The sequence below is a fragment of the Rhinolophus ferrumequinum genome, chromosome 12, assembly GCF_004115265.2.
Source record: "Rhinolophus ferrumequinum isolate MPI-CBG mRhiFer1 chromosome 12, mRhiFer1_v1.p, whole genome shotgun sequence".
NCBI lineage: Eukaryota > Metazoa > Chordata > Mammalia > Chiroptera > Rhinolophidae > Rhinolophus > Rhinolophus ferrumequinum.
Genome location: NC_046295.1, coordinates 42,283,113 through 42,300,207, shown reverse-complemented (window position 1 = coordinate 42,300,207; position 17,095 = coordinate 42,283,113). Strand labels below are relative to the sequence as shown.

Here is a 17,095-nt window from a genome sequence, read left to right as displayed (position 1 = left end):
ATTGCTACCTACATAGTACACTGGGTAATTGAGAGAGGATGACCTACTTTATTTTCCTATGTTGTTGACAGTATAATAGTTGAAACTGGATGAATTCTTTATCGCTATTAGGTATTCAAAAAAATACTGGAATATTATTCAAGCCTTACAAAGGAGGGAAATTCGGACACATGCTATAATATGGATAAACCTTGAAGACATTATGCTAAGTGAAACAAGCCAGTCACAAAAAGACAAATACTGTGTGATTCCACCTATACGTGGTACCTGGAGTAGTCAAGTTCCTAGAGACAGAGAGTTGAATGGTGGATGCCAGGGACCAGAGGGACGGAGGAATGGAGAGTTGTTAAATGGGTATCGTTTCAGTTCTTCACGATGTAGAGAGTTCTGGAGAGTGATTGCACAACAATGTGAAGGTACTTACTGCTACTGAACTATACCCTTAAAAACGATTAAGATGGTCAATTTTGTTATGTATATTTTACCACAATTTTTTAAAAGCTTATTAAGCATGTGCCAAGTATTAGATGCCATATGTGGCACAAGGAGAGACAGTGTGAGTAAAAACAAACGTGGCCCCTGTCTACCCTTATGGAACTTACAGGCTGGTAGGGGAGACACATGTTCAATGGAGAATGACATTAACGGGCAAAAGTACAGGAACAAGTACTGCAAAGAGAAGTTCATGGTACCATGAGAACCTAGACTAGAAGGACTTGACCTTGTCAGGGAAGCCAGGCCAGGCCGAGAGCAAAGGTGAGCACGACGAAGGAAGACCTTCTAGGACTGTGAAAAGCATGTGCAAGGCCACAAGAAGGAAGGGTCTGAAAGGACAGGGCGGCTGGCATGCAGAGGGTGGAAGAAGGAGTGTTATGAGAAGTGGCGGGTGAAGACGGCCATGTTAACTTTTGTCTGTTTCTGAGCAGAGTGGGAAGTCATTGAAGGTTTTGAGCTGAGGATGGAAAGATGGACAGAAAATCAGATATGTGCTTTGAAAAGATCAATCTGAAGGAATATATTTTTTTTAACAGGGAAAAATCTTATGAAATACTAAGGGTTGTCTTAATTATCCACATGGGAAAAATTGAACAAGTCCCCTAAGTGTTTCTCAGGGCCCTGATTTGAGTACAAATGATGACCCACATCACATAAGGCTTAATAGTTATAGGTTATAATCAAGCTAACAAACTATTATCAATATGTTCCATCCTCCTACTCTGACAAACATGTCTCTATAACTAAAATTTCAAAAAAGGTATGTATAACTATGGCTTTTCTTTATGGCTAAGAGTCTGCAAAGTATCAACGACAATGGAATTTAACTATAAATATACTGTCTGGGTGTTCTGTTGGGTCAACGAGATACGAATGAGTAATAAAATATTTTATAATTAAGAAATCATTTCCTATTCAATAACTTTTATGTTCTTTATAGAAAAATCATTATGTTTTAATTAAGATTATCAGATAATTTGTATTCTTTTGGCAGAAATACTGAGTTAGACAACTTTTCTTATTTGCAACACCTATGTTAAAATTCATTTGCATAGCATAAAATTCACATATTTGAAGTGTACAACTTTTCCTGAGTCATTTTAGTTCTGAGATAGTTTCACAATCGTTTCAATTTAAAGAAACTTTGCCCTCTGGAGGACATGTCAACCTGAATTGTTAACAAAATTCTCAAAGCAATACTTAGATTGAAAAATGAACCATCTATATAACATAGCATGTTCCAAACATGGTAATGGGATCTCATACAATAAATTATTTTTATCACAGAAAATATTAGAAAATATTTTCATTTCATCATATAAAGCTCTATCACTTATACTACAACTTTTACTATCTTTTCAAGCAATAGCTCAATCTAATATTAACGTCAATCCCTGGCATCATATTTCACACGTCTTAGTCTAGACATCTATACAAATGTCAGAGCAACAGAAATGGTTGATTCTCAGAACTGTTCCTTGGCTGCCATGTGCAGGTGTAGAGGACCTCCTGCAGTACAGATTGGAATATGAGGAGTAGCAAGAATATAGACACTTAGCACCACTGGGGATGGTGCTTCGTTGTACAAGGATCAATTGCATTCATGTATCTGCATGGAAGGAATTGACAAGTTAATTAGCCTTTTCTCTCACCCAAGTGTTCCTGCTGTTCACATCCTCCCTGCACTCTGAAGCAGTCTTCATCACTGCCACTGCTGGGATAGCGGTAGCAAGATCCTCAAATGTCTTGGGCTTTCAGACACAGTTGCCAACTCTTTTGAGGCCTTAGGGCAAGGGGTGTGGGCGAGCAGTTCCCCGAGGCCTAAACAGTGTTAGTCACAGTGCCAAGGGTTAGGGTTACTCCAAGTGACACAGACACTCATGTGTCCTTAATGAATTGTGTGTGAGTGTGTGTGTGTGTGTGTGTGTGTGTGTGTGTATGTGAGAGAGAGAGAGAGAGAGAGATTTGAGGCCTTCTAATGCACAGGGTCCAGGGTAAGGACCCCTGTCCTGGGATTTAGGCTAGTACTACCCTGCATTAGCATTCTCCAGGCCTTTTCTAAGTCTACCCCATCAACCTGTTAATTGTGACATGAACCAATACTACCAGGAAATCCCTTCTTTCTTAGTATGTTCCTTTTGAGGATTGCTGACTGTGTTTTTCACTTGTTTTGTCTTGTTAGGAACTGGTGAAAGTGGCAAAAGCACCTTTATCAAGCAAATGAGAATTATCCATGGGTCTGGTTATAGCGATGAAGATCGAAAGGGATTCACGAAGCTGGTTTACCAGAACATCTTCACTGCCATGCAGGCCATGATCAGAGCCATGGACACGCTGAGGATACAGTACGTGTGTGAGCAGAATAAGGTAAAGCGCTGAGGGCATTGACCCTATTTGTGACTGCATGCTTTCCTACTCTGGTTAGCAGAGATCTCTGAACAAAAAGATTTACCGAGTGTTCTGGTCAGAGGCCAAAAGAAGCTCTTGAGGTCAAACTCCAGGAGAGCGTGATGAATTTAGTCAGCCCTGCAGTCTTACTGCTGGTGGTCGAGTGGGGCTACCCCACGTGCAGGGATTCAGAAATGTGGGCAGTCATTTAGGTTGCTTATTTCAGGCAATGAGAAAAGGAAGACATACACGTTTTCTATGTCAGCTAAGATACTCTGTTAATTTTTCACTGGAGCAACAGAGATCTTTGGTTTACAGTTGCCAACTTTTCAAGACTTCCCAGTCTTAAGAAATATTTTCACAAGTGCCCTGGAGACTACTCAGAGAAAGCAGTAGGTTCTGTGCATTTGGGGAACTAGCCCTTGGGAGTTAAGTGATAGCTTTATGAGATCCATGCTTATAACCCAACTAGCAATGGACTCTGAAAAAGTAGTGGTATCAAGCTGTCATTGGCTTTCCTATCACTACTGGTTATTTAAAATACAAATCTGTTTAAGACCATAGGAAAATAATGAGGGTGGAAGGAGGAGGCAAATAAAATTTTATATGGTATGAGGGAATGCGAATATGTTGGGAAATACCATGTCTGAGTTCATTAAGATTCTGGAGTAGAAATAGAGTTTATTTAAAATAATTAATATCAAGTTACAACATAACATGATGATAAAGAGAAAATTCTAAGATGTGTTTCTTGTGGATCTACTAAAAAGAAATTTGGCTGCTAAAATGCCAGAATTGCATGGGCCTTAGAATACATCCCCCAAGGGCAACTTTATCGTGATCTTGTGGCACCTGTCTTCATGTATACTTTATATATATGTAATATACAAAGAGTTTCAAAGCAATCGGGATTTTTATTACTCAGTGACTAGATTACATAAAAAAAAAACACACAGCATGCACCATACTTTTTATTTATTTTTACATTGTGTCCGCAAACTCGTGCCTTTATCGTTATTTCCTCAGTCTGGAAGAAATGTATGCCTACAGCTTCAACCTTCAACAATATTATGCTGAAAAGTGTGTGTTGGTGGGGGAGGGGGTGGTTAGCCTTTGTGCCAAGTAATGTCAGAAGTGCAAATGTGTCACTGGGAGATTCTAGAAGTGACTGATGATTCCTTTACACACTGGTTTTGACAACATGCATTATATTTTTTTGAACATGTGCAATTCTTTTTAAATCACCCTGTAGAAGGTAAAAAATTAGGCCATCTTTGGAAATTTAGGATTAGGAGAAGAGGTGTGTCTTGTGGTTTAGTTCATCAGTTTTTCTCTGTTGTAAAATGCATCTGGTTTCTCAGTCTTAGTAGGGTGATGGGGAAAGCTTGGATTTTAGGGATGGATTTGTAAACAGACCTATTGGGAAGAAAATGCTTTAAGTGAAAGTCAGTTCTCTTACCTTGGCAACATGTTTTTAAAACCCAATCAGATTTAGTGATCAAGTTGTCTGGGTTTTTGTTTTGTTTTGTTTTCCCTCAAGGTCTTCTAGAGGTACTCTGAGCTTATATTTTAAACAAAAAGGTTTTATGGGATTTGACATTCCACTACTTTCTCCTTTTCTCTTGATCTTAATTCTTTTTTATAAGGCCATGTCCACTTGTCTACTAATCTGTGTTAGTTTCCTGCAGCCGTTGTATGTAAGTACCTCAAACTGGGGGGCTTAAAAGAGAAATTGATTCTTTCACAGTCATGAAGGCTGGAAGTCTGAAATTAAGGTTGATGCGTTCCAATAGTCTCTTAGGGAGACTTTTCCAGGCCTCTCTCCTAGCTTCTGGTGGTGGCTGGCAATCTTTGATGTCCTTTCCATCCCTGTCTGTCTTCACATAGAGTTCTCCCCTGTGTGTCTGTGTCATGTGGCCTTCTCCTCTCTGTTTAAATTTTCCTTTTCTTATAAAGGCAACAGTCATTGGATTCAGGCCCACCCTAATCCAGGATGACCTTATCATAACTTGATTATGTCTCCAAAACCCTATTTCCAAATAAAGTCACTTTCTGAGGTTGGGGTTTGCATTAATTTCAGGAGGATACTGTTCAACCCAATACAGTCTGTCCTCTGACCCCCCCATTCATGTCCATCCCACAAGCAAAAGACATTCACTCCACTCCAATATCCCCAAAAGTCTTAACCCATTCCAGCATCAACTCTAAGTCTCAAATCCAATCTAAATATGAAGTCAAAAGCCCTCAAATCTCATCATTTAAATCATCTAAATCAGGTATGACTGAGACTGGATTTGTCCATCCTGAGGCAGAATGCCTCTCCTTCCACAGCCCTGTGAAACTAGGAAACAAGTCAATTATACCTCCCGGCTCCTCTCATTTGAGGTATCGAGTTCCATTCTCAATGCCTTCTTTCTTTCTACTTCAAGTACCTACTTTTATGCTTCCTAAACGTCCTCTTTTCCCTCAGCCGTGTGCGTGGGATGAACCACGTGCTGAAATGGCTGATGGAAAGGCAAAAGATTGAGTAGACAGAACATTGGGTTGGTTCCCAAAAAGCTGAGCTCTACCCATGGCTCCCCTGTGAGTCTCAGGCAGGAGTCAGCAAACTTATTCTGTAAAGGTCCAGAGAAGAAATATTTTTGGCTTTGAGAGCTATACAGTCTCTGTGGCAACTATTCAGCTCTGCTGTTGCAGTACAAAAGCAGCCACAGGCAAAGAGTAAACGAATTTGTGGGGCTCGCTTGTAAACTCTATTTGCAAAATGTAAAAGGTATTCTGAACTCATGGGCCATACAAAAACAGGCCACAGGTGGATTTAGTCCACTGGCTGCAGTTGCCCACTCTAGTCCTGGGAGAAGCCATGTAACCTCTCTGGTTTTGCATTTCCCCATCCATTAAACGCAAACTACACATGCTCTATCTACTTCATAAGCCAACATGAGCAAAATGAAGTGCTTTATATATTAAATGGCACTCAGGAAATATAAGGTTAATACTGGGGCAAGTTCAGAAACCAAAAATGGATTCATTGCTTCTTCTGTTGGCTTGTTTAGGTCATTTTCATCCATTCCTTCTTTATTGTTTTCTGAATAATTTTCTCTCTAAATGTGAAACTGTAACAAAGAATACCATGCTCACTTAGGTCATCAAATGATAAAAATGATTTGTGTTCCAGTAGTATTAAGTAATTAGTTTAAGAAGCATGATATATGTTATCTTCTTTACAAAGTATTGCATCACTTGAAATGATTAGTTAAGACAGGCATGAACAATGAGTGAAATATATAATTCATTTAATGATAAAGACATTTCATTAGCTTTTATTTTCACAGTGGTGTACTCCTTCCCTCAATTCTTATTGCTGCGTATTTAGTTCGATTATTCAACTTATTTTTTCAGAGCTCGGAACACTTTCTTCAGAGTATGTAGAGGGAAATGAAAAGTGATTTTAGAGGTTTTTTTTTTTTATTGTTGGGGAAGGGGTACAGGACTTTATTGGGGAACAGTGTGTACTTCCAGGACTTTTTTCCAAGTCAAGTTGTTGTCCTTTCAGTCTTAGTTTTGGAGGGCGCAGCTCAGCTCCGGGTCCAGTTGCCATTGCTGGTTGCAGGGGGCATAGCCCACCATCCCTTGTGGGAGTCGAACCAGCAACCTTGTGGTTGAGAGGATGAGCTCCAACCAACTGAGCCAACGGGGAGCTCAGCGGCAGCTCAGCTCAAGGTGCCATGTTCAATCTTAGTTGCAGGGGGCGGAGCCCACCATCCCTTGTGGGACTCGAGGAATTGAACCGGCAACCTTGTGGTTGAGAGCCCACTGGCCCATGTGGGAATCGAACCGGCAGCCTTCGGAGTTAGAAGCGTGGAGCTCTAACCGCCTGAGTCACTGGGCTGGCCCTAGAGGTTTTTAAATTTTAAATGTTAGCGAGCTTATTGCTCAGCTAGGTTGTTGAAAATCTGCCTATTACTTGTCAGGCTACTTATGAAAGGAAATTTATCAGAAATTTAGTTCAGCATTTGATTTTGAACCTCCATAGTCGTTCAATTAAGATACCACCTTGAAGAATATTTTCTTCTACCTTTCTGCTTTGATTTTTAAAGAAATGATTCATATGTATTTACTCACTGTTAGTAAGCCTTAATGCTTATGAATATCTCTCAAGAGTGTCATATGAGCACAGATGAGAATTTATGACTTCTTGAATAAATATTACAGAGGCCTTTGCTCAGTGGCAGTGCTCCTAAATTTGAGTTAGCTTAGAACTCATGTTTACTAATGATGATTTCACTGGAGCCCAAGCAGCTTCGTACTTTTTGCTGTTTGTAGCATTTCCAACTTGGAAAATTCTCTTTCTAGGCCTGTGCTGTGGTAAAGGAAACGTTTCTGATTCCCTTAAAGGTGCTGAGGAATCTGCTTGGATGATTTAGATACAAGATTTCCCCAGGGCTAAGGACAGCCTGCCTGACTTCTCAAAAGCCTTCTAGTTCTATATTCAGTGATCCCTAGAAAAGCGTATTAGGTCTATAGGCTCTCTTGGCAGCAGACCCCAGATTCTTCCCTGACTCCCTGCTTTTAGGAACTCTTAACAACATTGGGGTCACCTCGTACATGCATGTAACTTACACAAATCTAATTGCAAGGGCTCATCACACAAGAAAAACACAACATTTTTTAAAAGGAGAGTTAATAATTAAACAATAAAAGTATTTTGCCTGCCATTCTATTCCAAGTAACTAATTTAGAATTCAGTGTTTCTAGAAATGTGAGGTCTGAAATTCCCTTAAAAGGGCATCTTATTACTCATCCAATAGATGCTTTTGCTGAATTCCAGTTTGCTGTTGAGATGGTAGGCTTGGGCCATCTAGCTAACCACAGCTCTTGAATGGGTGACTTTGGGGGTTTAATTTGCTTCACAGGGCCCCTGCTAGTTCTGTTTGAAGTTTTGCAGCTTTTACATTTGGGTAGACAGATGCCTCTGTCTGCAGTTCCTGCAGTGGTTTGAGCCCCTTGGAGCTCCCCTTCTCTGGATTGCTGGGTTTATCAGGCAATAGGACATCCCAAACAATAGTTGGTTCTCAGTCTTGGCAGCACATTGGAATCACCAGGGGGTCTTTTCTGCTGCTGCTGTAGGGTACCAACCCCAGGAGTCAGTTAGCGCTAAGTATTCTCGGAATGCAGCCTGAGCTTTTGGATTGACTTTTAGAAGCTTCCCAGATTCTGATTAGGCAGCCAAGGCTGAGAACCACTGAAACATGTATCTTTAATATTATTTGGAGGTATTGAGTTTGGATTTGACTTTCCTATCAATCTTTCCATAGTGGGAGGGAGACTTCTGGTATTCTTTTCCATTGAACGACCTAATTAGTCTCCACCCAATGGTAAACTGAGTGCTCAGCATTAAGGATGTTTGTTTTGTTCAGCGGTGCTGGCTGCCTTGGTTAGATTAGGTGCCGGTAGCCTTGACAGCGCCTCCAGGGGGCATTTTTGAATTCAGGTCAGATCCCATGTTTATTTCCGTTGAGTCTCGAAGGGGCCCAGCACAGCATCATGCCCAGAGCTTCCAGGGCTGGGTGGGGTCAGGGGAGAGGACAGGGCTGCATCTCATTCTCCAGAGGTTGCATCAGTGGCGACTTCTTGCCCTTCTTTTCTTCCTGTTCCTATGTGGAAATTACAACTTCTTTTTGACCTGTAAAGAATGAGGGGTACAGGTTATGTTGATCACATGCCCAAAGTACAGCTTTTGTTTATAATAAAAATAGCTTACGGTTTTGTTTTGTGAGTAATTAGAGACATGATACATTGGGAAATTAAGTAATTATGTATTTTCACTCATTGTTAATAGATATTTTTATTTGGTATTGAGATGGTATTTTACCAGATATAAAACTTAAGAATCAAATACACAACTTTACATTTAAGTAATAAAGTCTAATATTTATGGGGCAGGATCACAAGAGATGACATGTGTTAACACCAAAAAGCACTTTGATAATGTCTCATATCTGTGTGTATTTAATTCTTCCAGCCTAACTTTTCATTCTCAGGAAGCAAAAAAATTCCAGAAGGGTCTGTTAAAGACTTATATGAGGAAATCAGGCCCAGTTAAGTGAAAATGGTCAATCAATGTCAGTTTTTATAGAAGAGTTTCTCGGAGTTTCTTGAAGTATTTTAAGACATTCTTATTTTCTAATTTTTAAAACATCTGTTTAAATATATTTTTTCAGTCCTACTTCCTCATCCAGTTTGCAAAGTCAGATTGTGCATGAGCCTCTGGGAATAAGGAGGCCCATGTTCCGCCTTTGGCTGTAGCCCAGGATTGCTGGTTCTCTGGCAAATGTTAAACTTAGGCTCTTTCTTCCCACGTCCTATTGGAAATTAAAAATCACATGGTACATTTTTCTCCTGACTAAGAATTTGGAGTTCTAGCTAGTGGCACAGCAACAACAAGTTATCCACTAAAATCCTAGGTTGGAGCTTTTCCATTTATCCTAATAGTTCTCTGATTAATCGAAGTTGACTCTAGTGTGAAAATTGCTATCATCAGAGCTTGAAATATGAGAGTTTGGAGAATAAAAAGAATGGGACAGAGAAAGAACTGATTTTCCCTTTAATCACCATCACAAATAAATCTGACCACCCACTCCCGTTAAGCCTGGCTTGGGAGATGAGTAAGTTTTAGGGCGAATGATGAGTCATGAGATTAATTTGATCATTGAAATATTAATTTCTTCCCCTACCTCAAGGCTAAGTATGAACCTACCACAACCAAAGAAATGCTTTCAAAAATCTGGTGAAATCTCACAAAAGTTACAAACAATCCAGAAACTAGTGTGACCGTCAGTCTATATGAACATCTATCCATCCATCCAACATGTAAAATATATCCAGTTTTGTTGCTATCTTAAAATATAAAGGGGAACATGTAGAAGACCCTCACAATTCAAAATTCTTTAATAAAAGCTAACATCATTGGTGATGCTAGTAAAATCCTTGTTAGATCTAAAGTCCTTCACAATTTGCCTTCTCCTCATGGCAAAGTTTATACTCTCATTTTCTGATGGTAGAGAGGAAACAGGTGTGTCAGTGTTGCTGTCCCCTTAGACCTGTTTTCTCTGAACACCCAGTTACTTCACTGATGAATGAATGCCATAAACTTGTGTGAAAAGTGAAATTACCTCCTGGGTTTGTTTTGGAGTCTTGCCAAGGGAATCATGTGTTCATTGGGTATTACTGAATTTAAAGGTAGATTTTCTTATTAATTGGTTGATAAGTTCTGCAGTATTAATTATCCTAGGTAAAACATTCTAGAAGGCATCCTCTCTGTCTTAAAAGTTTTTTTTTAAGGTGGGGACTCAAATGGGATACAGCCTTTTTAACAAATTGTTTCTGTTGGATTAGTTACTGTGTGTGTGTGTGTGTGTGTGTGTGTGTGCGCGCGCGCACAGTTACTGTGTGTGTGTGTGTGCGCGCGCGTGCGCTTACCAGTAAATGTTCCTTTAGAGTGAAAACATATTCATTAGAAACCACAACAGTGAGCTTTTTTTTTTTTTTTTCATTGATGCTTCTTTTTAGAAGCTCAAATGTTTTCAGGGAGCTTTGAGACATTGTATCTCATGTACCGCATCTTGATTTCCGAGAGGTAAAACTGTCAGTTTTAATTAAGAATGAGCTAAAGTCATGTAAAATTGCTTTTACATTGTTACTGTTGCTTTGTGTTTTCCTTAAATCAAATTTTTATGTCGTTTTGGCACTTTGTAATTAGAAGTAAAGATTTGTTTAAGTCGACCATTTACAGGATCTGGTTAGGAAATTGTTTGCTTTTGTGAGTGATTGTATAATTTATTAAGGGTAGAAAGATTTAGAAAGCTTTTCTAGATTCTCTTTGAAAATAAAAGACACTTCTAATATTTTAATCTTTTAAATAGTTAAGGGAGAGTAAGTTGCAAAAAGGTTGAGGATGACAGGAGTGACGCTGCTTGTATTTTAAGATGCCTCTAAATTCTCTTCCTTCCATTGGAAGTGGCTGAATGATGGAATGCAGGGGAGCCCATCATGGTTGATCAGTAGCCACCACTTTTCCCCAAGGCCCGGAATTCCTGCCCACTCCTGTTGTACCTCTGTTCTGTGCTGACATGGAATGTCTTTCCCGTTGAGTTGTGTGGAGGCTTCACTTTGGGGTTTTATCATCATTATTATCAGAAGCAGCATGATTTGGGTCAGTTAAGGTGGAAAGCCCTAACAATGAGATCTAACAAGAAGATCGTTCTTTCCAAGGTCAAGTTAGCTCTTGGTGTGCTAGACTTAGGTGACAGCTGAGATGAAATTGAATTCTTGCCTTGTCTGTCATTTACACCCTCAACAGTGTTGGGCAGATCACCAAAGTTCTCAGTGTGTTTACTTCCTTCCTCAAATGAAGGCTATGTTGTCTTCTTGTGATATTACAAAATTTAAACATATGGGTAACCTCTCTTCAAAAACAAAGAATCATATTCTGCTATGTCCTGAACAGGTTACTTTCTTTGCCAAAATTAAAAAAACACACAATATTATTAACTTCCTAGTTAATGATGGCAGTACATCAAGTACAATGTTATATACATATATATCAGTATAGGTTGATTTATTTCATATAATCCAGGAGTTCTTTTCAGGCACAGTAGAAAGTACCAGAAAGACACATATATTAGACTTGCAATGAGGAAATCCATGTTCCAGAATGTGTATGGTTTGCAGATGCATTGTCACCTCCTTCCTGAGGATAATACCTTTTTTACCTTTTTAATACCTGTTTTCAAATGAAATGAATGAATGAATGAATGAATGGCCCCCCTTCGTGTAGATGCTGCCATCTGCATGTCTTGCTGCTCTCACGTATTACAAGAAGAGGCATCTGTGGACAAGAATATCCCTCACAGAAATCTTGGGTCAGAATGACAGAAAGATAAGGCAGAACCCATGTAATTTCTTTCAAGTTGTTTGATTTGTTTAAAACAGTTTTTTGTGATTTTTTAATTTTTTTTTTTTTAATGATGAGGTTAAAGGATTGGAAAAAGAAACTTCCCTAACAAATGGTGCTATTTCTGATGACTTCTTCACTCCTTCACTCAGAAAGAACGGTCCAGGCTGGACCAAGCAGCTGGCCGGCTCTGTCTGTCCACATGTCTGAATGTACCCAGACAATGGGCCTTATTTTAAAGGAAACAAGAGCTTGTCATATTGAATCCTGCTCTCCACTTTCCTATCTACAAGGGACAAGTTATCATCATTGTAGGTAGAGTGGTGTGTTTTTATTTTTTTCTGTTTGGCCAGAGATGACCCATGTTACTGTCAGCAAAAATATAACTTGATGTTCTTCCTAATCTGCATAGGAGGTTAAGTCCTCCCTTAATTTGGTTATGAATTTATGATAGTTTTGATTTATGATAGTTTTGCTTCTGTGCTTCCAGGTGGATGGCATTCCTGCCATTAGATGTTAACATGAATGACTGATAATGCCTAATGGTAATTCCACCTAGAAAACTTAGAGGTGGAGACCTGACCCAGGGCAACACGAGGCACTTGGCACATGTTTGTTTTGTGAATTAAATGAATGGCACAAGCTCAAAATTCTCTCCACATGAAAAAGCTTGACCCAAGAGAAGGCGAAGTGGACAACTAGTCTAGATCCTAGGGCTTCAAGAATATATTGGTCTCTGTTTCCCTGGAGGAAGAGTCCTCCCGGTGAAGGTTCCCAGTGACTCCTAAGTCCTCAGTGACTCTCAGAGTGCTCCCAGGGCATGTGCTGCATGCCTCTGTTACTGTTTATCTCTCCTTGTGGTGTGAAGCTGTGACGTGGCAGTCTATCCCCGTGCCCTTTGAGCTCCTCAAAGGAAATGCTGTATTCATGTCACAAAGGTGATGCACCGCCAACCCCTGCCCCCCCCCCAAAAAAAAAACACAAAAAGCTGCTTCCAGGTGGATAGCATCAGAAATCTCAAGTTGTGAATTATAGTTTGGGCATTAAAAACAAAACAAAATGCACACAATAATGCAGACAAGACAGGCTTTGTTTTCACAAGCATCGTGGCCGTTTTCAGCAGCATGTCCACAACTCTGATACTTGCTCATTCAGCTCCAACCACAGCGATCTCCTCTCTTTTGGCCCCAGTACTCATGATGCTCCCTCAAGCCCAGGACTTTGCACATGCTCTTCCCTTTGCTCTTTGCTTCCTTTTTTGCCTAGCCAAGTCCTTCTTGGCTTCCACTGGAATGGAAGCTACATGAAGGCCAAGGACCTCTCTGCTTTTACACACTTTTTACCTCCCGTGCCTGACATGGATGCAGGCCAGTTTGCCAGAAGCCTGCATCCACTGAAGAACCAATTTCTGGGGCAAAGCATCTGATTTTTTTTTATTATTATTTTTTTTTTAATGAACTCACACAGGTGATCGTAAGACCACATTGTGTCCTTCCCTGAACTTGTCTCTGATAAACTGTCCAGCCTCATCTGCTCTCCCTACTGGATTGTGGTTTCCGGCATATTTCATACCTCTCTGTTTGCTCCAGCTGTTGGAACATCCTGACACCCATTCTCTCTGCACTCATAAATAGCTGACTTCATTTATTCGTCTTGAATAAGGCATCCAATGTTATAGCAAACTTTCTTTGACAACCACTTTCGTCCATCGTCCCTGGGGTTAGGCACTCTTTCTAGTATACAGTGTCTTGCATTCACCATATTACTTTTAATTCTTTATTTATGCATCTTTCGCACTTCAAACTGGGAGTTCTTTGAGATTGGGAATCATGCCCTGTTTATCTTTGCATCCCTTTGGGCTCAATAAGTTTTAGTGAAGTAACATTAAAACCTTGTGTGAAAATAATATCATAAATTCAAAGCTATCTGAGGGTTTTGTCTAGGGTTGATATCCAGTCTTGGAGCATGACTGAGCTGTTCTTTTGCATGATATATTTTTCCTCCTTACATTTGGGGTTGTGATATCATGCAAAAAGGAACAGAGAGTCTACATGAGCATGTTTTTCTTTTTCTGAGGAAATATTTGGCGATTGGAAATATCGCTTCTTGGGTGAAGGATAATCAACAAGCCTTGAATAGTCATGTGGCTCAAAATCCAGTGTAGGAAGCTTGGAATTGGCTGTGTTCAGCTCATGGGATGTGTTTGGTGAACTGCAAATATACTCCTGCTGTGAAAGTTAAGTCAGTGGCAATGACTACTTTTAAGCTGAATCACCAGACAGCTGTTTTGGAATCCCATAGGGGAAAAAAAGGTTGTCTTGTTCATGAGTTAGAAGAAAGACTCAGTAATACTCTCTTCTGCGACCAAGTTCTAAAGTAGTTGAGAAGTTAAGACAAAGAAGTAAGGTATATGGTGACCAAAATATCATGTTAGTCTAAAGCCAAGTGCAGAGAATGGGGCTCATAACTAAGTCATGTGACCTTTCTAGTTTGAACCTCGAATGTGATAGACTTACCCATAATGTCATCATCAGCTCTGGAAGATCCCAGGCTTCACCCCAAGAGGCAGGCCTCTCACAGCATGGAAGGAAGGAGGGGCAGAGGCCAGGAGTGTTACTCAGCTGACATGCCTCCACGTGGAGAGTGTTGAGTGTGTCACTTGTGTCAGAGCTCTTAGCATGGGCCATCTCTTCCCACGCTTGTGGGGACTGCATATACTTCTGGGCACTATCACGAGTGTGAATCTGTGCCAGGCTTTATCGAAGAGATATTATCTTAGCATCATCAATTCTTTAGTGTGCATGCTCTCAGTTGCCCCCACTTCAGAGATCTGGAAACTGAGGACTGTTGGAGGTTAAATAATTTCCCCAAGATCACACAGCTATTACATGTCAGCTGGAAACTGAACCCAGGTGGCCTGACTTCCCAGGCAGAGCTGTTAACCACTATGCTTCACGTTTCTCTGGGTACATGCAGTGTGAGGTCTGGGGTCCTCACTTAAAGGTTTGATTATGAAAGCATTAAATTATATGAAAGGAGGGTTCACTTTCCCAAAATCTCTGGTCCTGGCCACTTTCAAATAATTCCTTTTTCTCTGGCTGGGATCCAACTAGCTCACAAACTGTCAGTGTTATCTCTTTCAATATTTACACGAAAGAGTCATGCAATTTAAAAAATAACAGAACTATCAGGATTGTGCATCTGTTGGATGAAGTTTGAGGATTGGAGAGCTTTCTTTTAAGTAGACTTGAAACAGTTGCATGGAGAATTTTTTTTTAATTTTCTTTTATTTCCCTAGAAGAGAAAAGTAAACAAGCCAGAGATGATTTCAAATTTATTTTCCAAATTGAAACAAACAACACATGACAGTGACCTTCGAACCAATGCCAGAAAGCCAGGAAAGATCAAATAAAATCTGAAGAGTATATTCTGATCATGGTGTAAATGGGACTCATTTGAGCTTTGATATTCCGCCAGGATTATGTCTCAAGTGCGGTTATATGGTTTAACTCACTTCACCGCCAATTTATTTAGCCTTCCAGACCTGCTCATGAGTTTGGTTTAATTCAGTTGGGAAAAACAGAGGAGGAGAAAGAAGAGGGATGTGAACGTGATCTCTCCCCAGAAAGACACACACACGTCGTACCTCCAAGTTCTGCCTTGATGAGACAGGGTCCTGATTCCCAGGGCCTAACATCGAGCTGGTGCAGGAAACCCATATGGAGAATGGTGGGTCTTCTGTTTTCAATGCAACTTTGGGAACACTTTCACACTCTTGGAACCTGATCCGGGAGCAAAGCAGGGATTGGCACCGTGCCTTTGTGGCTCATGAGCTGCATAACTTGGGCAACTTCCTGGCCTTCTCTGAACCTGCTTTTTTGGGTAAAATTAGGGAACTGGACTAGATGATCTTTAACTTTTTAAACTATAGAGGAAAGGAGAACCCATCTTAGATTTGGAGAATAATGAGGTGAGGACATTCTGGAATTTTATGATTATGGTCATCTTGGGAAGGTTTTTTTAGTTTGTTTTTTTTAACCTCTATTCCCTCCTGTCATATATATATATATATATATATATATATATATATATATATATATATATATTTTTTTTTTTTTTTTTTTTTAATTTAAGTTGAGAAACTGTCTTGTGCCCTGGAATCTTGGGGCCTGAGATTCAAATCTATTGGAGACATTGTGGCCCCTTCCTGACTTTGGCTAGTTCTGAGAACATCTCCCTTTCCCCGCAAGGGCTGGACTGCTTTATCACTTATCCAATAATCCTAGAACATCTCCAGACAAGATGACTCCTCACTCTTTTCTCCCTTTTCTCCATGGATATTTTTCAACCTAACTCCCTACACATCTGTTCTGAGAGCTGCCTCCTAATTATATCCCAGGAGCCTGATATAGAAAGGGCGAAAGGGAACTTTCCATCTCTGACTCTCTGGTTATCCCAGGGGCATCTTGGGTCATAGATGGAGACTTACTCCTTGGTGAGATGCCCAGAGGCCACTGACTGGGAACCAAACCTCAGTGTGCAACGGGACCCATCTAAAGGCAGTGTGCTCTGGCACAAGGACTGCTGGATATTCCCACCATATTTAGGCTCATCTGTTTAAATGTGATTAAGAATTCTTGGTTAACATTGAAGTAAAGCACTCATTCCATCTAAAGTCTTGTGAAGTAGAAGTCCTAAAGTGTCACCCCAATGAGAATATATTCAAAGGGACATTCATCCTGAATCCCACTTAAAAATATGATTATAACACCTGAAATATAAAATAATACTGCATGTCAACTGTAACTGAAAAAACAATTAATTTAAAAAATATACTTTTTTTTAAAAGTATGATTATTGAGGCATAGAATTTCAGGGCTAGAAGGTACGCTGAAGTATTTTCTAGGTCAACCCAGACCTTTCATGGTTTAGATAACTGAAATCTAAAGAGGTTACATGATGTGCCCAAGGTAAGTTAGAAGGGCTAGAAGGAACCTTAGTAGGGTTCTGTTTCATGTCACTCTGTCCTGGATCTAAACATGAGTCTTAAAGTGACATTCTGAGTTTTTTAACCTCAGCTCGTCAGAAGTTGAGATCATGAGTTGAGGAGGCATCTGAAAAGTTCTCTCTCTCTCTCTCTCTCTCTCTCTCTCTCTCTCTCTCTCTCTCCCCATTTTAATTCATGCTTTTACAGGTTGGGGAATTTTTTTGTTTTTGTGTTCTTCAAATAATTTGTACTCTCAACTTTTTAAAAGA

General features: G+C 40.0%; 1 protein-coding gene across 1 annotated transcript in view; it reads left to right on the top strand.

Moving 5' to 3' along the window:
* Window positions 1-17,095, top strand: part of GNA14 (G protein subunit alpha 14) — a 159,832-nt gene that overhangs the window by 85,161 nt on the left and 57,576 nt on the right. The window contains exon 2 of the mRNA XM_033123814.1: window positions 2,678-2,862. Within this exon, the coding sequence (XP_032979705.1) occupies window positions 2,678-2,862 (185 nt within the window). The remainder of the gene's footprint in view (window positions 1-2,677; window positions 2,863-17,095) is intronic.